Source organism: Lepeophtheirus salmonis, chromosome 5 (genome assembly GCF_016086655.4).
Source record: "Lepeophtheirus salmonis chromosome 5, UVic_Lsal_1.4, whole genome shotgun sequence".
Classification (NCBI taxonomy): Eukaryota; Metazoa; Arthropoda; class Copepoda; order Siphonostomatoida; family Caligidae; genus Lepeophtheirus; species Lepeophtheirus salmonis.
Window position 1 is genome coordinate 6,150,652 of NC_052135.2, and position 27,437 is coordinate 6,178,088.

General features: G+C 33.6%; 1 protein-coding gene across 6 annotated transcripts in view; it reads left to right on the forward strand.

The window, feature by feature from the left end:
• Positions 1–17,667, forward strand: part of Fak (protein tyrosine kinase 2 Fak) — a 35,831-nt gene extending 18,164 nt beyond the window's left edge. For 3 of the 6 annotated variants that reach the window (XM_040711409.2, XM_040711412.2, XM_071888140.1), the window contains 13 exons: positions 10,231–10,411; positions 10,474–10,605; positions 10,827–10,958; positions 12,222–12,560; positions 12,625–12,702; positions 14,509–14,743; positions 14,809–15,129; positions 15,188–15,595; positions 15,656–16,026; positions 16,453–16,794; positions 16,853–17,077; positions 17,142–17,248; positions 17,313–17,667. In XM_040711409.2, the coding sequence (XP_040567343.1) occupies positions 10,274–10,411; positions 10,474–10,605; positions 10,827–10,958; positions 12,222–12,560; positions 12,625–12,702; positions 14,509–14,743; positions 14,809–15,129; positions 15,188–15,595; positions 15,656–16,026; positions 16,453–16,794; positions 16,853–17,077; positions 17,142–17,248; positions 17,313–17,523 (3,039 nt within the window). In that variant the 5' untranslated portion in view covers positions 10,231–10,273 and the 3' untranslated portion in view covers positions 17,524–17,667. Of the gene's footprint in view, positions 1–8; positions 1,301–8,506; positions 9,567–9,897; positions 10,026–10,230; positions 10,412–10,473; positions 10,606–10,826; positions 10,959–12,221; positions 12,561–12,624; positions 12,703–14,508; positions 14,744–14,808; positions 15,130–15,187; positions 15,596–15,655; positions 16,027–16,452; positions 16,795–16,852; positions 17,078–17,141; positions 17,249–17,312 lie in introns of those variants that run through there. The other 3 variants (XM_040711410.2, XM_040711408.2, XM_071888141.1) reach the window with 3 other exon arrangements.
• The last annotated feature ends 9,770 nt before the right edge of the window (positions 17,668–27,437 follow it).

Sequence of the window (27,437 nt, forward strand, 5' to 3'; positions counted from 1 at the left end):
TCCTTAAGGGCTTGCCTACTATGTGAAACACACACACACACACACACAAAACATTATTAAGGAGGGTGAATAATTGAGTGCGGTTGCCAATTTTGCATTAGTGATGAGTAGTAGAGCTGCTCCTCAAATTATAATTGTTTTATCCCCTGTCAAAACCACTGACAAGTATGTAAGTCCATGATTCTATTAATAAATTCAAAATAAGGATGTCCAAATTGGGTAGTAGACTAAGGAGAAGTCCTTCCCCCGCAGTGGGAAGAAAGTTGAAGGAGTTATTTAGTAAATATGTCTGTGATCAAGATTGCAGTGGGGTTAAAGGGAATAGTAAGCTTGGAGGAGGAGGAGCTGGGGATCCCTACTACACTTTTTACTCCGTAAAGAAAGACAATGCCAATGGTGTCACGAAGAAGGGGATGGGAGAAGAGGAGTGGAAGAATCCGCCGCCGAGCCCTAGTGGTAAATCCAATACCCCTGTTGGTGTTATATTGGATGAAGAAGAAAATCATTATAATAATCTGAATAGTAAAAGTGAGAGTTTAAAATCTCGGGCGAGCAATCTGAAGGGGGAGGCGGAAGAAGTAGTAGAAGAAGAACTGCAAGAAGAAGAAGAAGTAGTTGTAGTAAAAGAGGAGGATCGTCATGTAGAAAGAGAAAACTCCTCGAAAATTACAAATACTACAGTTACGATTACACCACCTTACAATAACAATACTTTACTACTAAAACCTACAGCATCATCCCTCATCGAGTTGTTACCTTGCAGTAGCAGTAGTAGTAGTAGCTGCTATACGGGGGGAAGCAGCAGTGCTAATTCTAGCCGAAAGAGTAGTCTTGGTCAAAATACGTCCACATCATTACTACGGAATGATCCCTTACTATTCAACAAGTTCGATCAAAGACAATACACTCATGATTCTACCTTCCATATAAGCAACTACAATATGGCCAGATCCGCTTCACTGGGTCCACCTAGTCGGACTCACTTCCTCACTCAAGAACCATTTTTTCGCTCACAGACTGAAAGCATCATTTCATTTCAACGGGCTCTCTCTGCGGCTCAAAGGATTGAGGGGACTTTTGAGCATCAAAATCAGTTTTACAACAATAGCACTTCTGCGGTTCTTGTCAATAATAACAACCATAACATTAATAACAATAATGGACTCCATTCTCGACTCCCTAGTCCACCCATCACACGGTTCTCGCGAGGTTCTTCCATTCGACAATTTAAATCCGTGCATCAACATGTGTCTCTATCTAGGGCTAACTCTGCCCCACCATCCACCTCTTTGAATTCAAGGTAATCCTAGTTCTACTGATATATGTATGTAGTGTGCTCCAAATATTTATTGAACTACTTCACCCCTGACTTTTTTGCTGCCTCACATTTTCTCAAATCTAATAATTAATTTCGTTTCCCTAATCCTTTGCATCCTATTAATAACAGCTATATACAGAGTGCAGAAGCTAATATTTTCCGTCAGCAAAAACAATTTATTTTGTTTCAAAAACTCATCATTTTATTAACAGTAAATTAAAAAATATACTGACAAAAATTATTGTTAAATCAGAGAGGCTGATTATTATTAAATATGTCCTCCATTAGAAGCAATGACAGTCTTAATATGCTGCCTGAAGCTGCAATAGGCTTTGACAATTTTGTCCTTAGATCTTGGAGCTGGTGGGCCAACCAGATTTCGGTATGAGATCGCATTTGTGATGTACTCGATGGTGCACCCTACAAAAGTAATCAAAGGGGTTCAGAAATCAGCAAGTAGTTTTGGATGCAGAACTTTACTTCTTGGAGCTCTGCATATCCCTTTGTCAACATTCTTGGCATGCTGGATATTGTAGACGGTCCTCATATTGACATCCACGATGGGTGCGTTGTATTTTTGGGCTATATATGCGTTAAGCAAGTTGTTTGCCTCCTGATTTGGTGACCGATTCAAAAATGTATCAGGCAAAGCTCTTATTTATGACGCATTCACATGATCAAAAAAATCATGCAACATCGTGCTAAAAAAATGCATAAGAATGCTACCCGAAAATTTTGCTCACGCACCCTACATATACAGACTTACTACATAGCAGCAGAGTTGAATGTGTTTAGTTTTTCTTTGTCTCTTCCAACTTTCATGAGTCATCTTTAGTATCATATCATATGAATGTAGACTCACCTACTTAGACTAAGGAAGAGTCAAGGTGTTATAAATGAATTATTATTATTAACGATAAAAATAATTATAGTTTATAAAATATTCAATCCAATTTTTTTTGTTTTGCTCTTCATTTTTTGTTTGTTTCTTATTGCGCGTGGATTTGTGTGTCTCTCTTCTTTTCAAAATGATTTATTATTGGTATTTAAAATAGCGTAGTCAAAGCATATTTATTAAATGAATCATGATCCTACAAACATACTTATTGCAACTTACTTATTACATTTCTATTATTTAAACACTCTTAATTCCCCTATTTTCATTCTCCCCTTTACCTTTCCCAAAAAGCATTACATTTTTTTCACAAGGTAAATTTATCATTTGTGGGAAGAGCGAACGGCAGTCTTAACATAACATATTTTGTTCGTTTTTTAATCGTTTTATTACTATACTAATAACTACAATTTCATATGTATAAGAAATTATAAGGATGATCCATTATTATGTGTCAAGGAAGGATTAACCAAGATGCAATACTCTCAAGTTCTTATACTATGATAACAAATTATGTATGTACCAGTTTGGCTTCAACTTTTTTCCCAATTTCGATTACGGCTAGTTTGGAAAAGTTGTCTTGTTGTCAGAAAATAACCTTTGCTAAATTTTGTTGTTCCATAACGTTGTCTTGCACTGGTATATTAAAGATTGAAAGGAGACATAAGTTATTTTCTTCGTTCATTCAAGATTAAAATACAACATGAATCCTTATTTTACATAAATTAATGATGATAAACATTGTTTTAATCTATAAAATCTACCATATGGAGCAAAAAAAGAGAATAATATAAGAAAAATTTGATATTTTCTTTCCAAAAATCTAAAAGAAAACAAAAAAGAATGTGCGCTACACGCAATAAAACAATTTTAGCAAAAAACTTTTTAAATACTTATTATAGGTTAGAAAAATGTCTATCAAATTATTTTATGCAAAGTACCTAAAATGTATTTTTAATATCTATATTTATACAATTTGTCCGTTCTTTCATAATTTGATCGAGATGTCCGATCTAAAGATGACTACGTAGGGCAATGCAATTTTGCATAGAACATTTTCATAGCCCAAGACAAGGTTATATCATAACGCTTTTCCGACTGAAGTTTTACTTTCGGTATTAAGTCTTGAGAGGCTGCTAGTTTGAACTTATTCCACTGTTCTTTCTAATATATTACATATATAGCCGCAGTTTAAATCATACGAAACGAGAACGAGTTGAAAACGACTAGAAGCACAGAGTAAACTCTTAAGGCTTTAAATAAACTAAGTTTGAAGATATAATTAATATAACCAAACGAAGGTAATCAATTATTGTTGCATGTATATTTTGATACAAATCATTCCTAATGTAACGTAAGTTCCACAAGGAACGACTTTTGCTGTCAGTTGTCGATTTATCTTTTCTTATTTTTAACGGTGTTTTGATTTTTTGATTTTTTATTCCTTTATCTCAACTTGACATTTGCATATTTAAGCTAATAAAAATTAATTTTTTGAATTGATCGTCTATGTTTCTACAACCAAAGGGGCATACTTGGTTTTTTTACCACCTTCCCAGAAAAATGGTTGGAGTTAAGCGTTCTGCTTTTTATTATAAACGTTGATGGGTTGAGTTTGAATTAGCTACTGATACGCTGTGAACAACAATGATATTGTTACATACTCATTCCAAAGCTGGGAAGAGTGATTGGCTAACATTGTTTTCTGTTGTTTTAAAATAAATAAATGTAAGAAAGTTATTTCGGTTCAGACCAGAGACTCATAGCAATGATCCAAATTTTCTTTTCTAAAAAAACATCCCCTTTTATAAATGAGATAAAAAAAGGTTATTCACCGAATTAGTTCTGTGTTACGAAAGTTATAAACGGACACAGGACGAAACACATCACTATGATGTAATACAAAAAAAACCCCACTTATTTAGATGCTAAATTATGTATTTATATTAGGAATATGGGGCGTGGTTCATTAGAGTATATACTTCATAATAGAACAAATGAGGTGTTAAAAGCTATCTATTGACAATTTATATTACGCACCTAATTAGAGTTTATTCATGGAGTGGGAGAATGAGAGATGAATTTGATTAAAAAATAAAAAAATAAGTGAGGAAACGGAAGCTTTAATTAATATTAAATTATTATGTAGAATACATATAATAAATATATATGTATTCTACACATTTAATATACACATCAAGTGTCTTTTGTGCTTGTAAAACTTAGCTTCAGGAAGGAAGTCGTTGAACTTGAAGTTTCATTTCGTTTCGTTTTATTTCATTTCTTTCTTCGTCTCTCTGTTCCTTCTTCTTCATACCATATTTTTACCTTATTATTTTCAATTATGTAGAAATATTATTTCGAAACAACTGCCCAAAACGGTTACGGCTTCTTCTACTCCTATCCATGTTTTCTTTCTAACTACGTACAATATACATTTTACCTGTCTTGGTGCGATCATCATTCATTGTTCTTTGATAATTATCAAGAAATGCCTTTCGTTTTCTCCAAGTATCATTATTATTATTATTATTACTATGTACTACCTATTATTACCCATAAAGGTAGTTAGTTATGAGCGAACATGCATACACAAAGCAAGCAGCACCAAACTACTCTTATTGTCATCATTTGACGTTAATACTACCCCCTCTTTCTAATTAAATTTAAAAAATATGTACCTAAATCTATATCTATAGTAATAATCGGTACCAAAAAAAGGATATCTATTAATTGACAGCATAATTAGAAACATAATACTCATGCCATAAGACAAGTTAGAGAAAGATTGTTAGAATATTGTTGCAATATATATGTTCCATGAAATAGATATTCTGTAACTGGATTCCAATCGATTATTTTAAGGAAACAACATCAAAATTTCATTTTTTTCCCGACATTTTATAGATTGTCAGAACAAAACGCATTCACAGAGGAACATTTGATAGTTATTTCCTTGCTTAGAGTAATAAAATGCAAAATAATAAATATCCGGTGATACCAAATTTCTTAAATTTTGTCATTTGGGTCCACCCTAATATACATACAACCACATATTTCATAGAGATTTTTCGTTCATTTATAGCCTTCGTCAAATAAGAAAAGTTGACAACCACAAGAATGTTGGCTATAGCCAGAGAAATTGACAAATCTAGAGCTATTCGTAAAAAATTAAATTTTTGGAAAAAAAAAAAAAAAAGAAATTTTATGCTCTACTTCAATATTTGCACCAATGACGAAAGATAATTATAGTAAAAAGCAATAATTCCTTAATTTGAGGGCTACAGGGGCTATAGCTAAAAAAATTCATTTAATTTATTAGACTAAATTTGGCCTCTTACAGTTCTTACAAAATTCGTTTGAGCTTGCTTTTGTCTTGATGGTCCACATATTTTGTATTTACTTGACTGATGTTCATTTAGACGGCGTACATACTTACAATGTACATAATATGTGCATGCAATTTGAATTGCACGCGTTGTTGCTCATTCCTCTTCAAAATTGAATTTGTATACAGGGTGAAGACTCAAAAATTAGGAAATTTTGAAAGCCGTTTTAACTTCTTCATATTTTTATTTTGCGCCATTTTACGGCAAACTTTTTAAGCAAAAGTTGGTCATTTAACAATTTTATTCAATATGTCCACCTCCATTCTGAATGATGGCTTCAATACGGGGACGTAGAAAAGTACAGTTTGCCTTGATCAAGTCCGAGGACAAGTTGTTCCACTCCTCCGTGATCACGCCTTCAGAGCAAAGCCATTCGGATGAGAAGTCTTGTTCGTCTTGCCCTCCAAGATGTCTCAAACAGTTCAGTCCAGGGGTTCACGTTGGGTGAGGACGAAGGCAAGAAGGCAGCCATGCTCTCCCTGCCGAAATGCTGCAACTTCTTGGACGTTTGTGCCTGGGTACCGTCTTGGATAAACACATAGTTGCCCCTGAGGAACGCGCTCTTCAATCATAGCAAGGCATGGTACCTGAGGACCTTATAGTAGACGTTCGTATTCACTTTCTCGTGGGCCTTGAAGAAGTAGGGATGCATCTTGTTGCCGTCGGACGCCACGAAGCTGAGGACTCTAACCTGAGCTAGATGTTTAGTCCTGAAGGTTCCCTGGACGTGAGCTCTTGATTAAGCCCAGAACCGATCATTTCTCCTTTTCAGAACAGCGTCCACTCTGAAGATGTTCTTGTCAGAGATCTACTTGTCTGCGGAGGAGATCGCACACCCTCTGCCTTTTTGCTTGTTGCTCGAACTTTTTTGATCGCATAAAAACAAAACAAACATCAAATTGTAGGTTTTTGTCAGCTCTTTTGAATGACGCCAAAATTGTTAGACTTTTAGAACTGAGTTTAGAAGGACTCGGAAGATTATTCTAACTTTTGAGTCATCATCCTGTACATTGTTTGTAGATTAGACTGTCCACGTCTCGAGTTAAATTTTAATCAATTTGACACTGGGAAGAATCAAAAACTAACTGTGGCAAATTTTGAAGCCGTTGTTGGCATGCCTTTAATTTGAAAAATATGATTTTTAGCTATTTTTAAGCCTTTTTCACCGTTCCAAATATGAGTCAGCCTTTCCAATTTTATTATTTGACAAGGTTGTGCCCATTTCAGGTTCAGCGGTTCTATCAGTCCCGATCTCGGTTCTGCTTTATCGTTCTCACTTCCTGTTCATTTTTATTCAGGCTCGTTTTGGTAACAGGCACTTAAAACAAGGGGCGTTGCTAGAAAGTTTGGGCCCAAGAAATGATATTAGATATAAACAGGGCCGCAACTACCTCATACGCATAGTGTGTAATGCCCCAAGTTCCAGCAGGGGTCCCGAAAACTAAGGTTGCTTTAGACAAATCGAGTGCTGTGAGGGAGGCTAGGGGGGATTTTAATATTATTAATTTATACATGTGTAATTCTGAAAGTAATTTTAAAAATTGTGAATAAATATGGTTGACTAATTTGGCTAACTACCTGATTATTTCGGTCTTTTTTGGTCATTTTTAGAGGAAAGGTTGCAAGGTTCAATAAAAGTACAGAAGTGTTTTATTTACATAAAATTATGTAGATGGAATATTAAAAGGTTATAAAAATACCAAGAAATACAACAAACGAAAATAAGCACAAGAACCGAGACTGATAAGCAATATAATGCGGTATCGGTTCGACTTTTTTGGTTCCGGCTCTAGCGGCTCAAGAACCAGAACTGCAGGACCATAAGGGCACAACCTTGGTAATTGGTTTGGGTACATTATATAAGTTTTCCCGTAGGACATATTTTCTCTTTCTATCTTGAATTAGAAGTTGCAACTGCAGATTCTGGATATTCACCACTCTTGCTCTTCCCATTAATATTTCCAAATTTGACAGGATTTTGATTTTTTACTCTTAGTGGATAAATTTTTGTAAGAATACCGTCTCAATGGTGGTCAAAGCTGCAGGGCAGAGGTACAAGAGGCTTGAAAAGAGCCCATTCTTCACTCAAAAGCATCAAAAATTCCTTAGGAGCGTTGTATGAGTTTTCATCATGAACATCTTGGGAACGGGGGATTTTCTTCTCCGATGAACAATTTACGGAATGTGTCGTCGCTACTTTACAAATAAATCATCTATAATTCATAATTTCAATATAAAAACATATTAACTTGAAAACAGGGTAGTCTAATTCAGGGCTCGACAGCCATTAAAATTAGCCGTTGTTATTGACATATATATACGGAGATCTTTCATTGGCTTAGATTAGATAGAAATCCCCAATACAAACCCGTAATCAGAAAGAAGGGCACAGCGTGCTCTACGGAATATGTTAAATAGTGATGTTAGTTCTTGAATTGAAATTGTTCTCCACTCTTAGAATTGTGAGTTTTGTTATACAAAAATCCGAACCTCACAGGAAGTGAAATATTGGGAAATTTGTGTTTTATAAATATCATATATTTAACTCAAAAATCACACATATTTGTTTTCAATTTCTAGTCAATATATGAGACAAGGTTTTGAACCCAAAATTGCCTGTGTATATGCGTTATTTAAGGTAGGGTATTACCTAGCCAAGTTGGCTAGATACAGAGTACCCTGGTTTTTGACAAGCCGTAGGCTAGCGTGTCTGCCGAACACTTTAATGTACACAACTTTAGCTCATTAGTGTTTCAACTTGGATTTCCAAATTATGATTAACTATTGTTGTCATTCTCATCAGGATTGGGTTGGGTTGATGATATGAAAGAGTTCAAACAACAAAGATAACTTGGCAAGGGTTATATATAACGGGTATGAATGATTAGATTAGAAATAAATAATAGTGATCCAGCAGCAACCTCCTTTGTATTGCGCCAAAAAAAGACGTACATATTTATGTAATATCCACTTAAGGATAAAATAGCGTGAAAAGAATCCCCCTGTTTGTCTTTATTTTCTTTTTGCAAGAGATTGACCCTTTTTTCGTAGTATCGTCTGTGAATTCTATTGTTATGTGAGTGTGTAGTCCAAGTATAAATAGTCGTCGTCGCTATTACATAAGAAACGCACGCTCAAAAACGGTTTGGTTCATGGGTATGTTGTACATAGTATGTATGTACATACTATGTAGTCTTGTACGAAAACTGAAATAATACATGGTTCGCTCTGTTGCTTCGTGTGCCTCGTGCGCTTCTGGCATAATTTCTTTGTTATGCTGCTGTATAAATATCTTTTTTTGAAGTTGCTTCATTTTTCATATACAAAATATATCCAAAATTGCAGTCATTTCTTTATAAGAGCAACAAAGAGTAGTGGTTATTGAGAAGAGAAGTGTGTAGGTCAATCAATAGAGGTGATGGATCCAATGGAGTATTGTTTACCTATATTTATATACTAATAAATAGTCCGATCTATCAGGAGTAGTGTGTAATGATGATAACATATCTTCTGATTAAAATCAATTGTGTTACTCTATAAAAAGAAAAGGAAAGAGTAGTGAAATTAAATAAAATGATAACTCTATCATCCACAGTCGTTGGAAACAAACATTACTAATAAATTTCATGTATTTATATTGTGTGCCTCCGTGTAAGTTTTACAAATACGTGATTTGATTCATTTGTGTATTACACAATATGAATGCCGCTTGGAACAAGCGTCACTCTATTCTACTTGAGGTACCTAATTGGCCTAAGCGTTTACTTCATCGGAGTAGACGTAGACATACAGAGTCTGGAATTGTCGTGCCAGCCTCAGCGTCTGCATCCTCCTCTCCGGATTGGAAGCTCTCTGAGAGTTTTATATCAAATTCTGTTGATATTCGTGTGAGGAAAGATTCCTCCACCAAAAGGAGTTCTCGTCGGATCCGTCCTCTCTCCGTTGGAGATGCTGCATTTTCAAGGTCTGTACCTACTAGAAGTGTTGTGTAAGTCCTTATTTATCCGGTTCGGTCCATAAACCTTCGGGCTAGAACTGATTTAAAAAATAAAGTTGAGTGACGTCGTCAAGGACCGAACTTAATCAGTTTTAGGACAGAACTGGATCGGACCGAGACTGAAATGTACAACACTACCTACTAGCTTTTCGATATCAAGGCAATATTTGTTGACAGGAATCAATCTTCAATAAATACTCATAACAATAAAGGAAGTTCATTCTTATTTCATTATGATACCTCCCCTGACGTTTTTCATTTGGTGTAACATTCTCTTGATTCATCATGGATCCCTAGTAGGAGGAGGATAAGGATGATACGTTGTTTCACAAGGAGAAAATATGTGTATTTTAGAGCAAATAACTAATTTATATCCATATTTGGATATGTAGCAAATGTTCCAATCATTCTCAATACTTATTTTATGTAATCCTGGTAGATATATACAATATACATGGACTCATGCCATGCATGTGTCAAATTCAATAACTCCGTCTCTGTGTATTATTCTATAGCCATCTTTTTTTTCTCTTTCTTCTTACGGTTTTACCCCCACATGTGTGCTTTTGATTGTTCCTTATACTTTATTCGTATGTCAGTAATATATTTAATAGAACGTTTCATTTAATAGGCAAAGCGATGATCTATTACTTCATCGGGGAAATTCATTCGTCATGAGCAGTTTGGCAACACCCCCTCTGCCTAGGCCAAGATTAAATGTCAAACAGGATGGAACTGCGGCTGCCATTAAGGTGTTTCTCCCCTCTGGGGAGGCGAAGCAAATCAAGGCTCCAGACACTATTGATATCAAGGTAAGGGCTTTTATTTACTCTCTAACTATTACTAATATTACTTGTCAATTGTGTATTTTCAGGGTATTATTCAACTCTTGATGAGCCGGCTTAGCGATGATGAAAAAGCATATACTCATCTCTACGCTATGAGACTCATGAATGCTGAATTTCGAGAACCTATTTGGCTGCATCAAGATATGACGTTATCTCAAGTAAATTCTTTTTTTTTCTTTGTTATCTTCAAATTAATTACATTTGTGGATTTATAAATGTACTATATCATATAATTTATTGTCATTTCTACAAAGACATGAAATATCACCCTAGTGGTCAAAATTTTTTGTACATACATACATTGTATTGAGTCTCAAGGACTTGTAACAATAATAAACTATAGCCTTATTTTTGATAATCTCAATTTTTATTTTTGCAGGTCAAGGCAAACTATTTTGATAAAATGAACAGCAAGGATTGGGTCTTTGAATTGCGTATTCGATACTTACCTACAGATTTATCAGATCTCTATGACAGAGATAAAATCACCTTCTCTTACTATTATGACCAGGTTTGAGTCTTTTGTCTTCATATTCCTCTAATAGCTGATTACTTAAGCTCACATGGCTTTTTATTAGAATCTGTTGAGGTGTATTTACATTAGAAGGGTTTGATTTTCTACTTTTTTCGAATTTCGATTATGGGTAGTCTGAAAACGTTGTCATATTTTTTGGGAAATCACCTTTCCAAAATTGCATTGTCATATGATGTGAACTTTAGGTAGCATTTCGATCAAATTATGAAAAAAAAAAAAAACCGTCTTTACTCTGTGAATATAATTACAAAAAATACATTTTTAGTCTATTTACAATAAATAATTTTTGATAGGCAATTTGTTTATAAAGTTTGTTCCCTAAAATTGTCTTATGGAATACAAAAAGATAGGAAAAATTGATTATCCGCGTTTAACCTCCTGTTTAACATTTTCAGAATGGAAGGATCAACATTTTCTCTTTTTGCTCCGTAGGGTATTTTTAGAAAAAAAAAACTTTATTAATGTTTTTTATAGATTAGAATAATGTCTATCATAATGAATTAATCCAAAATAATGCTTAATGCTGTATTTTAATTCTTATTGACGAAAAAAATAACTTTTGTTTCCTTTTAAACTTCGAATTAGATGTACTAACTAAAGATGACATTACCAATAGGGCAATGAAATTTTGCATAAGTTATTTTCTTGCTATATCACATCTTTATCGAACTAGACATAATCAAATTTTGAAAAAAGTACAAAAAAAACCCACCCTAATGTACATGCCATTTTCGAAAATGCATTTGATTAAATTTTGAAATTCATACTTGTTGACAAATTTTCAAATTATTTTCTTATATATAGCAGTATGCATCATGAGTTACAATTGTTTGTCCTTGAGGGATGACTCTATTTTAGTTAGTTGAAACTCAAATTTATACAAGAGTAGTTAATATTTTACTTGATGCAACATGTAAATATGTATATTTACATGTAGCTAAGTATAAGAAAATATGTAATACTATTTTAATATATTTTGTAAGCGTGACGTAATACTAAGGGTCATCAAAAATTAATTGCAATACGAATTGGATAGGATAAATGTCTCTATTTTTGCGTTATTGTTTTTCTTAACTAGAAAGTGCACCTTATTTATGAATTTCTCCTTCACAAAAAAAGTATATATTATTTTACTTTTTGATTTAAAAAATAATTAATAGGTATCTATTAACTTAGCTTGTTGTTGCACGCACCTACAAAGCATGAAAATATCCTCTAATCCCTCCCTTTCTCATAAAGGTTCGTCTTGATTACTTAAACAAAAATTTTGAATCACTGGACTTGGACACAGCCATCCAACTTTGCTGCATCGAGATTCGGCGCAACTTCAAAGACATGCCCGGAAATGTCCTTGACAAAAAATCCAACTTTGAATACCTTGAAAAAGAAGTGGGACTCCAAACGTTTTTCCCTAGTGCAATCCTTAAGAATCAAAAATCTAAGGTTCTACGGAAGCTCATTCAGTCAAATTTTAAGAAATATGGAAATTTTACAGATTATGAGTGTGTTTTCAAGTTCTTTGAAATACTCAAATCCGTCTATAGATTTGATCTGGAACGTTTTAGATGTGCCCTGGGTGTAAGTTTAAAATACGCATTATTTACTCATTATCCATATATTCTGATTCGGAAATCATTCATAGTCTGGTTGGTCCATACCTGTGGAACTCGTCATTGGTGCCTCCAAAGGGATCGCTTATATCATTGATAGTGCAGTTACGGTAAGAAAAAAAATCAATAAATAAAAGAACATTTTTAATAACTTTGTCCCTACGCCTCACAGTCTTACACAAAAATATACAGTGTATTTCCTTGTCAACTGGTGATATTTTTGTTTTTTTAGCCTAACTAATGTTCTGAGCGTTAATTGGTGGAGCTATCATTAGCTCTTCTTAAGGTGTGAACGCTTTTCAACAATTATGGGATAAGAGTTACATAGTTGGGAGGAATTGGGTAATTACCAATTGTTTTTGGGACTTTTTTCTGTTTCTTTTCTAATTGATTATAGAATAAAGGGGTAATGACGTGTTGTGTGTAGAGTTGCCAACCGTCCCTTGAAAAACGGAATTGCCCCGTATTTAGAAAAAAGAACACCCGTCCCGACCCTTGCATTGAGGTTTCCCTTATGTATCTGGTGTGGATAGTCTTGTGTTTGTGGATATTTAGGATTGAAGACTGCAGTCCCGCCCAGTTCAGTATCGGTCCGATCCAGTTTTGTCATATAAACTTTCCTGTCCTTCATGACGTAACTCAACTTTATTTCTTCTTTATTTTATAATTTTTAGTACTCTATGAGTCTTAATGACCGGTGTTAAAAACTGATGGGACCTCTCCCAAGACTGTACTGAACTGGACCGACACAACACTAGTTATGGACATCCTTTATATAACTTTATGATGTGTATATTATTTAGAATCACCACTTTATCCTTGAGATGGGAGTAATAATACATTAGGATAGCTACTTTTAAAGATAATTGGAAATATATTCTAATTTTTTGTGTAGGAAGGTGTCTGTACAAAATTATAATAGTATTCCTTGGATTCCTTCCTTATATAGTAGCCATAATGCTGATAGTCCGTATAAAACTCACAATTAAACAGTCATACGCTGTAAATTTATTGGATGATAATTGTTTCTGCTTTTCTTATTAATTGATTTTCTAAAATATCTGCATACACATAGATAATAATACTTCTATACTTTTTCATGGAGTATTTTTGATGATGAAAGCAATGAATATTTATAATGTGATGTCTATTATGAGACGAATTGACAATAATAACTTACTCCTCTTTCGTCATTAAATGCCAGGGGTGTGGGAGGGTATTCCATGAAGACTACTACGATAATGATCTTTTTTAATTCATGAGATTCTATTATTTTTTTTCTCTATAAGGCAATCACTTGCTTTTTTCCATATTATACCTATATATTTTTTGCATTCTATACACAAACATATACAAAATAATGATGACGTCAGGTCCCATTTTGAAGCAAGTACATAAAATACTTCAATGCATTTTAGCCCCTCGTTTGTTTGTAGTTGGAGTCACTCTGCTACTCTTCATTCCTTAGGATTAACATTTAATCTAAACAACAAATATGTTGTTCAATTTGCATTTGGGAAATTGTATTGGAAAATACAATTCATATAACATTTAACTTCATCGCTCTTCACTCTTCGAATAGAATGATGATAAAAGGCACAAATAGATACAATGTATCACGTAATCCTCTTGAGCTTTACTATTATTATTTAAAAAAAAAACATATGTACGAAATGAAATGCATGTGTGAAATATAATATAAGTTATGAGCTATATATCTGGGGATGATTCTTTCTTCATTTTAATTAAATAATGAGGTATATTAGCATATCTCAACTCACTCAGTATGAGATACTCTAATGATATTTAAAAAAGATTTAAATACATACACAAAATGACACCCTTTAATCATTGAACGCTGAGCGAATTTATGTGTTAAAACGTATTTATACTAAAATAGTATACCCATCTTATAGGCTACTCATATGGCTGACTTTAGTCACATCAAATCCATTCGTACCCTTCTTCCTAAGGGCAAGGAGCATGACTTCAGATCTGGAAAGCCTGTTTTACAGCTTGATGTTGCTGGCTCTGCTGAAATCCTTTCAATTACTTGTCCCTCTGTTCATGTTGCTGAAAATATGGCGGATCTCATTGACGGATACTGTCGAATCATCAATCATTCTAACACTTCTATCTGGAAGAGAAAAAGTAATTTATTTGACTTGTTTTTATAGGCTCAAAATATTTATATATCCATTTTTTAAAATATTTAGGCATAGAAACGGAAATAGATCCAAAAACTCCACTACGAGATACCTCCAGTCAAATAAATTGTCAAAAAAACAATGTTGTCTTATTCTCAGAAGATTATTCTGAAATCGTGGATGATGAAGAGGGAGACTACTCTTCCCCCTCTCGTGATTATGAAATTGATCGAAGTAAAGTCGATTTACACGACATCATTGGTGAAGGACAATTCGGAGATGTTCATCGTGGCATTTACAAAAGTAGGAATGGAGTATTAAATGTCGCTGTCAAGACTTGTAAAGTGGATAGTGATACTAATATGGCCGAAAAGTTTTTGGAAGAGGCTTGTAAGGTTATATAATTTGTGTGTCATTTCATGCCATAATTTGTACTTTTAATTTTTAGATATCATGCAACAGTTCGATCACCAACATATAATTAAACTTATAGGAATATGTTCCTCTCCACCAATATGGATTGTGATGGAATTAGCACGCTTAGGCGAACTTCGAGCTTATTTACAAAATAACAAGCATAGATTAGATCTATCTCATCTTATACTTTATTCGCATCAACTCTCAACGGCTTTGTCGTATTTAGAATCAAAAAAATTTGTTCATCGAGATATAGCTGCTAGAAATGTATTAGTTTCATCTGAGAATGTGGTTAAATTGGCCGATTTTGGACTCTCTCGTTGGATTGAGCACAATTCATATTATAAAGCATCAAGAGGCAAATTACCTATAAAGTGGATGTCTCCTGAAAGTATTAACTTCCGTAGGTTTACAACTGCAAGTGATGTCTGGATGTTTGGTAATTAAGAATTATACTCTTCCAATCGGGCTATTCCATAAATAATTCATTTATTCACAGGAGTTTGCATCTGGGAAATTCTAATGCTTGGAGTGAAACCTTTTCAAGGTATTAAAAACTCGGATGTTATAGGAAAATTGGAGAAAGGTGAAAGATTATCCCTACCCTCAGGATGCCCTTCTCATTTGTATTCTGTTATGCTCCAATGTTGGTCCTATGAACCTAGTAATCGACCTACATTTCAGGAGCTGAAGTCTGTCTTATTCGAAACTCTTAATGAAATAAAAATTCAAGATAGTCTTGGAGGTTATGCCACGCCTTGGCAAGGTGATAATAATAGCATTCCTTCATCTCCCAGAGGGAACTCTTTACCTCCATCATCTACATCTTGTTCATCTCCCATCATTGATGGTCGATCTCGTCTTAGAAAGGTAAGCCCCCGATGTTTACAATTTAAGAGAGTGTAAATTATTTCGACTTTTATTTCTATTTACATCTCTATTTTACACTTTATTATCTTTTAGCCAATTACATATATAGTCTGTGGGTATTAAATTTAATATTTATTATTCAGTTTTTTTCGAGTTCATGTAGCAACGTGTGTAGCTTACGTCTTTAGCCTCAATAAATTACACTTTTAAATACATATGTACATAGAAGGTTAACATTTTTTTAAACAATTCAATAATAAATTGTCTTGTAATACCCGTAATGGAAAACTGTCGTTTAAATATTTGTACTCAAGGCTATAGGATTAAAATAATGTATAACTTGCAGCATGTTACATATTAGAGTTATGACATTTTTTAGGAGCCTATGATTAATTAAAAAAATACCTATTTGTCTCACTCCTATAGTCTCGTACCTTGGACTTGCCGGAAGAAGAACATGGATCACCGAAGATTAGTGCTTCACCTGTGGGTCTTGAACAAAGAGTTCTAGTTGCTCAAATCCGTCGACAACAACAACAAAGTGAAGAGGACTCCAAATGGTTACATCAAGAAGAGATTAATTTAAAGAAAAGACTCTCTATTACTGCATCTTTTGGCTCTGAAACTTCCACAGATTCTTACTCAGACTCAGCTGCTAATAATATTACTAATCTACCTCTTCCCTGCCCATCACCTCCTAGCTATGGATTCGATAAGGACCGATCCTCGACTCCAGTTTCTACCAACTCATCAGAAGAACGAGTCAAAGTAAGGATATATCCACTTAATAACATTATTTCTTTGTCAACTTTTAATTCTATCTTAGGATGTGAAGCCTACAAAGACAGCACAATTGGATAGGACTAATGATAGTGTCTATGAAGCCACCACTAATGTTGTCAGAGCAGTAATGTCATTATCTCAGTGTGTTCAACATCAACTCTCATCTCAGTACCTCGAAAAAGTTAGAACAGTAGGTGTCGAACTAAGACACTTGTTGTCCTCTGTGGATGTTCTTGTACCTGCATTTCCTCCTCTAACACATCGACAGGTTCGTAGTAATTTTCCCTCTGGTACATATATTATTATTCATTTTCTGTCTTCCATGCGTATAGGTTGAAATGGCACACAAGGTATTATCCAAGGATATGGCTGAGTTAGTGGATTCCCTTAAATTGGTTCAAAAATATTTAAATACTACTGTTGAAGCTGAATATCGCAGGTCATACATAATTAGAAACGCATTTAAAAATATACTCATACCGTTTTTGTATTCCACATATTAGGGGAATGCTCTCTGCCTCTCATGTTCTTGCCATGGATGCCAAAAATCTTCTCGATGTCATTGATAATATTCGTGTAAAATATCCTCATGTTGATAGTCATATAGTTCGAGGTGGAATTGTTGCTTCTGGAAAGTCGAATGGAACCACAAACAGTTCTTCTAGTGGAAATACAAGCACTAATAGCAGTTGTTCTAGTGCTGGTAAAAACTAAGAGAAACTAACAACTCTTTATCAAATCTCTCCCATAATATACATACAACAGAGTTATTATTATTTTGTGTAAATTATAAGCTATTAATTATATAAAAGATATATTTTAATAAAATACAATACGGAATGTATCTAAAAACATAAATACCCAATGCGTCATATTTGGATTTACAGTGAAGATTATTGTTCAAAATCGATTTAAAACTCGTTCCTGAAGACTGTGATAACAAAATTAAGCTTATTTCCAGTTAATTATAACAGAAATCCACTTTTTTCATTCAAAATGCCCTCCTCATCCCCAATGACGGCCCTCCTACAAATCTTACAAGTCAGCCCATGCAGCCTTGATAGCGGATTCCGAAGAGCTCACAGATTTTCAAGGATTGTTGTAGGCAGCTCCCTTTACATGGATGGAATAATCCAAAGGATTAAGATCGGGGGAGCTGGGTGGTCACATGTTCTTGGACATATTCAAAATAGGCTCTTGGCTCTAGATAACCTCTTCTCCTTTGTGGAAGCTGTAATAATATGTTTTTTTCTCCTTCCTCTTGGTTTTTTCCCTATAGTCATCTTAATGGTAATTCGGAGCGTAGTTTCACTCACATTCATCTTCTCGGTGATACCACGAATTGTCATTACTGGATTTCTATCAAGGCGGTTTTTGACACGCATAATCATGGCCTTTGTTCTTAATATTCGTTTTTGACCTTGTCTATACAATCTTGGGACTGTTTCCTGGTTTTCAAATCGATTTTTAGTGCTATACACGGGCATCCAGCTGACCCTGAGGTCGTTGGTGATCTCGATCAGGGTCTTCTGGCGCCTGAGTATTTCTAGCAAGAAAATTCATATCAAAACTCCAGCTGTGAGCATTTCTTTTAGTGTAAACTTAAATATCAAACATGAGATACACTAGTTTAATTATATGTAGGTATTTTTTGGCCTTACCCACAATGTATTGGGCTCATAGATCATCATCATATCACTGTGGGTATGTACATTTATCTCATATAATATGGGATAGTTCTTTTTAAATTACTTCAATATAATATGTAATCGACATACTGTTGCCTGTAGGTGGATTCCATATTCGTGACTTCGCATTTTTCCTTTAAAAAGTTTTATGTTGATGCTTTTATAATGTAGTAGTACATGCACATACAATCAAATGTGGAAATATACTTTAGGAGTTATGTGTAAAAGCATGATAAAATATATAAAGTGTAGTAAAAAGAAATCTATTATTTTTCCAATAGATGCCTTTAGTAATGAGTGTCTCATGCTGTATAAGTGTGATGGGTTTACACTAGATGACGTTAGAATGATAAAATTTTCTACTTAAAAAACTTTTTGGACAGTTTTGGAATTGTTTTACTCAGTTTTGTTTGAGCGTTCATCAAAGATGGATAACAAAAAATAGAAAATGTGCCATATTTTATAGTTTTTCTTCGATAAAGGGTAAAACGCAGGTGGCTGAAAATGTGAATAGTGTCAATCATATGGTATCTTGTTTAGTTGATTCTGTTCTGGTAATTTTGATGGCAAAGATGAACAACGTTCTGGAAGGCTAATGGTACTAAGTGTGGATAAAATAATGGAAATTGTCGAGTTCTATCGTCATGTAAGCACTCTTTTGATTGCCAACGAGATAAGCATTAATGGAGAAGAAAAAAAAATAATGGATTCTTTTTACTACACGTTATAAAATCAATGTGTTGAAAAACTTATTTTCAATCATATTATGAAATTGGTCCATTATAGGCAATGGAATTTAAAGGCTTAAAACTTGAGAGCCTAATCATGTATGAAGATTTATTCAGGCTTGTAAGCGTTCAGCTATTTTGGCATTCCGTTCAGCGTTCCGCTCTTTTTTTTTCTTTTTGTTCAGCGTTAATTGTCAGGGTCGTTCGTAGGGGAGGGCTGTAGCTCTCCCCTCCCAAAAAAATGAAAAAAAAAATCTTCTATGGGAAAAGAATTAGCCCCCCAAAAAAAAAAAAAATCAAATCAAATTACTACAGTTATTCAGGTATCTTTGATTAAAATAACTTCCACCGATACTGCTATTATAAACACTAATTAGTGATAAACTAAACACCAGCCATCACAATACATGAGAGCAGAATTTATTATTTTTAATGCCCATTTTGGGTACGTTTACTAAAATCTACCATCACCACTTTCTCTTTCTAATTATTCTTCCTTTTTTTTCTATCTCTCTTTCTATCCCAATAACTTTTTTCTCTAGACTGAACTAGATATTAATCCTACAGCAACCTAATAAATTAAAATGCATCATACAAAATATAAATACATCACCATGACAATTATTATGAAGGACAATTTGCTGAATGACATTTCGTCAAAGGATAATTTTCCGAATGTACATTTTAACGAAGGACCATTTGGGACATTTTGCCAAAAATAATATTTAGTATATTATATATGCGATTTTATATTGTAGTTCAATTTAAAATGATAGTATGATAAATAATATAAGTATTGTTAATATGCTATAAATGTCAAATAAGGTAAATTAATGGATGAATATTTGAAGACAAATATTTTTTTATTAATTATATTCATTAATAATAATTATATAATCATAAATAATTGTAGGGCTCATACTCCCTAGATGACTAATAACTGTCATTTTACACCCAAGCTAGTACGGCCTGTCCTTTTACCCCCTAGTATTTCACTGTCCGATCCATTTACCCACTGAACCATCTACTCCCCAGTATTTTACCCCTTATTACTATAAATAGAAACCATACGACTATACATTCAATCTTTTAACAACCATACAAACGAAATTATTAATTAAACCTAATGTGATGTATTGGACTTCTCTTGACGTCATCATATCTTGTCACCGGTATTTATTTAAACTTTATAATTAATAAGGATTATTTATGGGAACAGGAGATCTACCACTTGACCAAGTACCCCCTCCTTTAAACCCCTTACAATTCACTCCCCCGAGCCATCGACCTTCCTAACCCTTTATTCCCCATGATTTTCTATCATCATTATTGAGAAGTACAGTTAGTAAATGATAGAAAGCCAAAGTAACAGATGAATGTTATGGTTGTTTGGAGCGGTTGTTGTGCAATGCAACTTTCAAGTTTTGAATTGGAGAGTAATTATGAGTTCTATAAATCATCATAATTGTTTCGAGATAGACACAACATTTAAGCTTCAATAAATATTTCTACTTAATGCCATGACAAAAAATTGGGGGAGTAAAATGCTAGGGGGCAAAAGGACGGGAGAGGATGTCTTGTTCCCCAAATAGTATGTGGTTCGAATGTAGTTCGAATATTTACCGTTGTAGTATTTTAAATAAGTTAAATAATAAACAACAGCAACTCAAATTCGACATAAAGGATGATTTAAATTGGAAATAATCATTAATTGGTGAGCAAGCATATTATCAGCAAGAAAAGTAATTCCCATAATGTATCAGAAGAAGAGGTTGTTGGCTGTAGTGAGACAAACTCCTGAGAAAATTCGGGGAGGCCCTCAAAGGTCGAGTCGTAGGAGAGCTCGAGGAAATAACACTACTTTGTTATGTGTATGTAATGGTAATTAATTAATACAAAAAATGTTTTCCTGAAAAAGAAAATGCATTAATTTACCTTATTATATAGCTTATGAACAATACTTATCCATCATACTATCATTTTAAATTGGACTAAAATATACAATCGCATATATCATATATAATTTTTCAACCAAATTTATCAAATGGTCCTTTGACGAAATGTCTGTTCGGTCAATTGTACTTCGGCAAAAATATTTTCGGCCAATAGTCTGCACATGGTTAAAAGAGTACACGGACGAAGGAAAGAGGACGGTTGATCACTTTAGTCAGAAACTTTGATAGTCATCAGTGTCCTAGTAGAGTTGCTATTTCTAATTGTATATGGATTTTTTTACCTAGCCTGACTTCATGAAGAGACATTTATTGTTGTAATTAATATAGGAGGACAATAAATATTATAAATTATGATTATACCATAACGGATGTACGACTGATGCTTGACTTCCACCACGCTTTTTAATATTGACGTCATAGTGTATGAGTGGTTGTGTGTTCTGTCAAAATCTGACATAACTTACCCAGTAGATGGTACAATACATTAAATTGAAAATTCTAGCAATAATGATAACATAAACTATGATTGGTTACGTGTTTTGTCAAAATCTGCCCGTCTTGCCCAGCAGTCGGTACGATACATCACATTGAAAATTCTAGTAAGCCCGATTACATGATGGTCTTTTTAATTTCTATTTTATAATGGTGAATATCAAAGGGGTTGTTATCGGGAAGGTTGTTTTTACTTATTTATTTATTAACAAATTGAATACTGTGACAGCTTGCACATAATATATATATTTTAATTTGAACTTAGCTAGTGTTGGATCAGTACACTATGATTGATTGCCTAATCAGACTCCCCCTCCCTTTCGGTCTTTTTTTTTATCGGTACAATCTTTTTTACCATTCAACAGTCCTAAGGACGATACTTTTGTCCTTCCGTTCTATTTTTCTTAATAGATAGGACTTCACTCATAGCTAGGATTGAAAAATGTAAAAACGAAAAAAATAATAAATGATCGCTAGAACGTACAATAATAAGTTCTAACCACATATCTCCTAATTTAAACTTCAGCTGTCTTGTCTCTTGAAAGAGGTTATGTTGAACAATTGAAAGGACATAGTTAGTAACTACGTCATTTCAGCTGTTCTAATTACCATAAAAGTCTGATAAGGACCGATCCTAGGGCTGAAAAATTTGATTCGGTCCGGACTTATAGGCTTCAGACTTTTTAGTTTTTCGAGACCGATCCAACACTACTTATGCCCCATAATTCAAAAGTAATAAAGTCAAAAATTTGCAAACAGATTCTGACTCCACTCAAAATTTATCTTCTCTTTCAAAAGATGTTTAGAGCGACACATGATTAAAATAAGTCAGAATGTGTGCATTTCTGTTAGTACAACTCTTATCTTTTTAAAACTATTAACTCGAAACAGCATTGTATATATATATGTATATGTACTAAATAAATATATTTGATTAATGATATCGACTAATTTGCAAAAAAAAAAAAAAATCCCTGCGACTTATCAGACTGTAAATCAAAGCTACGCATGTCCACAAAGGAGATGAAATTTTTGAAGAGATTGAGCAAATATGCGTTTTAAAGTCAATTTTAAACACCGCTGAACTGTTGCAAAATAAAATCCTTTATTCTTTAAATCATTTGGGATGGTTACTCATATAAGGGTCACCTAGTTATGTATATGTTGTGCACAAATTGCAACTTGTATGGGGAAATTGTACAAGTTGCAACTCAAAAAGGGATGAATAATTTTAAATGAAGGATTTACAGTACTTGGCTTGAGAATCATACAATAGTTGAATATTTCATGGATAGTCGATATATTTATGTTGTAAAATTTGGCGGTTTTAAGAAAACAAAGAAAATACGTTTGTTTTTTCGTTCCACATCACTTTTCAAGCCATTGCTTAGCTTAAACGGTATTTTTTCTCATCAAGAATCGGTGTAAAATTAGAACACAAGTTTGTTTGTGATCTATTGTCTTGGAAATAACAAGGGTAGCGTCGCCACACTTAGCCCAATAACTCACAAACTCAAAAACAGATTGTCATGAAATTAGGAGAGCTGTCTTTTGAGGCTTGGTACCCACTCAAAAAGAGGTGAATTAAAAAAAAAAGCACCATCTACGTGTCAATCCCAGTAATTTTCAGCCCATGGGTTACAATTTAACCATGTTGATGTAGACATCGTTACCTTTATTACATCATGCAACCCTTCCAACGAAAAGAAGCAGACAAAAAGCCCAGAAATCCTCTAGTAGTTAGCCAAATAAGTCAACCACCCTAGTTTTCTATTTATGTCTTATGTACTCCCAGACTAACCCTCTCATTATTTCTTCACAATTTTTAAAATTAATTACATATATATATTTCGTAATATTAAAGTCCTACATTGAATTTTATTCGATACTGGTCTGTATTATAATATTGTTTAATAACATTTTGTTAAAACTGATAGACAAAATATCTTCATAGAAATAATGAATGACCAAAATATATATTATATATATTTGAGGAGAGATGAACAAGAAATTATATTCCTGTTCTTTTGGAAACGGAGCAGAAGTATTATATAACTTATTACTTTGTTTATTTATCAAAAATAATAAGTTATGAAATAGGGATGACGTATCAAACGAAATGAGGGAATTGACAGTTGATACATACATATGGTATTTATGTGTTTGGGAGGTAACACCCTCTGTAATTTTAATAGATCGAAATGAAAGGATATTATCAATTGACCTAGTTGGTCATTAGAATGATTCATGTTGTAATAAAATAATGCATTTTAAAACAAATAAATGTCTACATGTACAATTTGCTTATGCAAGGTGTAACTTGTACAGATATTGCAACTTGTACACAACATATATACATAACTCTTCATGAATTAACTGCTCTACGTATTGTAAAAGTGGTTTCATAACTTGACGTGTCACACTTTTTTAAAAGATTTTTCCTTACTTTTCGTTTTAAAAAGTAAGGGAACATCTCTTAAAACTAGTGCGACGGGCTCGAGTCATAAACCCACCCAAAGAGTACGTTATTTATTCCTTGGCCCACCTTATGATTATTATAAAACATTTTTATAAACTTATAAATATAGAGTAAAACAGGTAATTAATTGTTTTACTATGTAATCTGTTTATAATCTATGGAATTGCTATTTTTGTAGAATATTTGTAAATATTTTCACATGTAATCATAGAACAGTGGCGTAACTATTAATTACGTCATACTTTTTTAAAAAATAGATATAGCTTTATATATGAAATTAAAGTAGTCCATGGCTTATATAGAGTGGTAAAATTTAGACCATTTTTTATGCCCAATCTCAATTGATCAGAGTCTATACAAAAAACAACAATTATCCTTTCTTTAAAAGGTTTTTATTTGGTTTATGGATTTTAATCCTTCAAGTTATGGAGTACAGAATTTCAAGAGTTGAACTTAAGTAAAATGTATTGACTCTCTGTAAAAGCTCATCATGAAAGCGATGTGTTGAACTTTGAGGATGAAGAAGGGATTCTAGTAACATTGCTCTGGAGAAAATTCCAGGTCAAAAACAGAAACTATGGAAATTTCCCGTCATTTACTAACAAAATTAGAATACATTGGTCTAAAACTTGTTTAGTGAATGGCAGGGCCACCAAGCATGTTAAAAACTACTTCAGCCACTTCATGAAGCATTTATGCCCCCTTTGAATACTCCTAAATAAGTTCCGGGTAACTTGTTCATAGGTTAATTTTTATATAGTTTATAGTAGGTTGATCATACTTCCGAATTTTACCGTGTGTTGAGTTGCTTTGACTAATGTCGAACCTTTATAAAAGATTGGTTTAAGTTCTAGATATACTTTACACCTGTTTACTACTCCTCTGATCTCTTCTAGGGAATAGGGTAGATTCTTAGACCGGACAAAGTGAGTTAATCACCTGATTCCAGGATGAGCTAGACTTTCATATAAGATTTTGAGGTCATCAATTGTTTGAGTTGAAGCACATATTCTGGAAAATAAGTCTGCTGAAGCGTTCTCCTTGCCTGATTTATATGTAATATCATATAAAAAACTAGAAAGTTCGAGTCTCCATCGAAGAATTTTATCATTGTTTATTCTACTTGAGTGTTTTGCTTTGAACATAAAAGAGACGGCTTCTTGATCAGGGATTACCATAAAGTGTTTTCCCATCAGAAAATGTCGCCAATTACGAATAGCCTCTACGATGGCATAGGCATCTTTTTCTATAAATGAATGTTTAATTTTTCTTTTATTTAAAGTTCGTGAATAGAAGGATACATGTCTTCCTTTTTGATATTGAGCCGCTCCGATTGCAAATTCTGAAGCATCAGCATCAACTCTTCTGGGGCTACTTTTTTTATTGTACTAAATGATTCATAGGGTTCTTTTTCCATCGAAAAACGATTGATATTTGTAAGTGGTCTTAGCTTTTCAGAAAAATTATGTACGCATTTGGAATAGTGAGCAAATATTTCTAGTACTTGTCTTAAAGTATAAATATTTTTTGGGACAGGAGTACTGAATAACGGACGTATTCTATCGGGATCCGGCTGAATAGACAGATTTTCTATTAAACATCCCAGCAAGGTTATTTTTGATAGATTATATTTACTTTTTTCTTCATTAATTACTAATTCATTTAATGTTCTTCTTCACAATTTCCACATACTGTAATATCATCTATATATGCATACGTGCATTCCAATTTTTCAGTAGAAATAATATAATATATAACCCTTTGGAAACCAGACACTCCATTGGTAACGTCAAAGGGAATCCTTTGAACTGATAGTTTCCGACAAGTTTCAAAAGCTGTGAAAATCTTCTCTTTTTTTTCAATGGCTATCTGATGATAGGCCCTTTTCAAGTCAATTGTGTTGAACAACGAATGTCTGGCAATCTTATTTAACAGATCATCAATCCGTGAGAGTGGATATACATCCAATAAATATATTTATTTGTAGTTTGTGAATAATCTATCATAAGTCGTTTACGATCGTTTGTAGTAACAAGAACCTAAGCTCTCCATGGGGATTTACTTTCTTCGATAATTCCTTTCCTTAAAATTATTTCAATTTCTAATTCTATAAATTTTTATCCAGTTCTGAGAATCGCCATGATTTGATAGTTTTCGGTCGACAATCAGGAGTTAAGTTTCCGAACAGTGTTGGAAACGTGAATTTCATAATTGAAAGATAACATACCTGGGTTCATTTGGATAACATTTTCTGGGCTCTCCGAATGGGATTTCAATTTTAGAATGCTCTCGGAGTATGTTAAGTCCGAGAATACTTCCATAGCAGAGTTTGGTAATACCCAGAGTTCAACTCTATCATAATGTTGTTCCCTAACAACCATTGACAATTCACAGACTCCAACAACGACAGTTTGGAAAGAGGAAGATGCCATTGATACTTTCAATTTAGAAGGAATTACTCTCCAACTAAATCTTCTAATAAGTTTGAATGAGATGAGACTTCCCGTGTCAACTAGTCTATTGACCACCTTTCCATTCAATCTCACTGATATAATTGCCTTTTCTAGACTTCCTTCCCCAGAGGAAGAAGATGACAAGTACGGAATTTGATAGTTTGTAACGCTTGTAATTGCAGATTAAATGTGAGAAGATTTTTTTTTTTTGACAACTTTCAAGCCTTTGAATAATGGTCTCTTTTATTACAGTTTTTGCATAATGCATTTCTTGCTGGGCATTCTTCACGAGAATGTCGGTTGTCACCAGAGAAATATCAACTCTCCAGAGATGTGGATGCAGCCGTCGGTATAATCTATTTCTTCAATCTCCGAGTCTTCTTTAATAATTTTGTTTTCAGGATCCCTTGTAACAGCATTAATCAATGAAGAAATGGGTGTTTGAGAATATGAAAGAACATGACACATGACTTTCTGCCGCTTCTAAAGCCCAGCTTGCTCGTATACTTTTTCCAAGCTAAGTGTTTCATTTTCCAAAATCCTTTGCCTTATGTGTGAAGAACAAAGTCAATTTATGAAGGCAATCATTTTTTGCTTCTTCAGCATTTTCAGGACTTGAATTTGCAATCTTTGCAAAGAAGTTTGAGGGCTTGTAGAAAACTATCCAGTAGTTCACCCGATGTTTGTCTTTGTGTGACTAATAATTGCCTGGCAAAAATTTCATTCTCTTTCTTTACGTAAATTGATTCTAATGTTGCAATAACTTCTTCATACGTTGCTATTTCTGATATATACGAAAATACTTAATAACTTATATAATTATTCAGGACTTC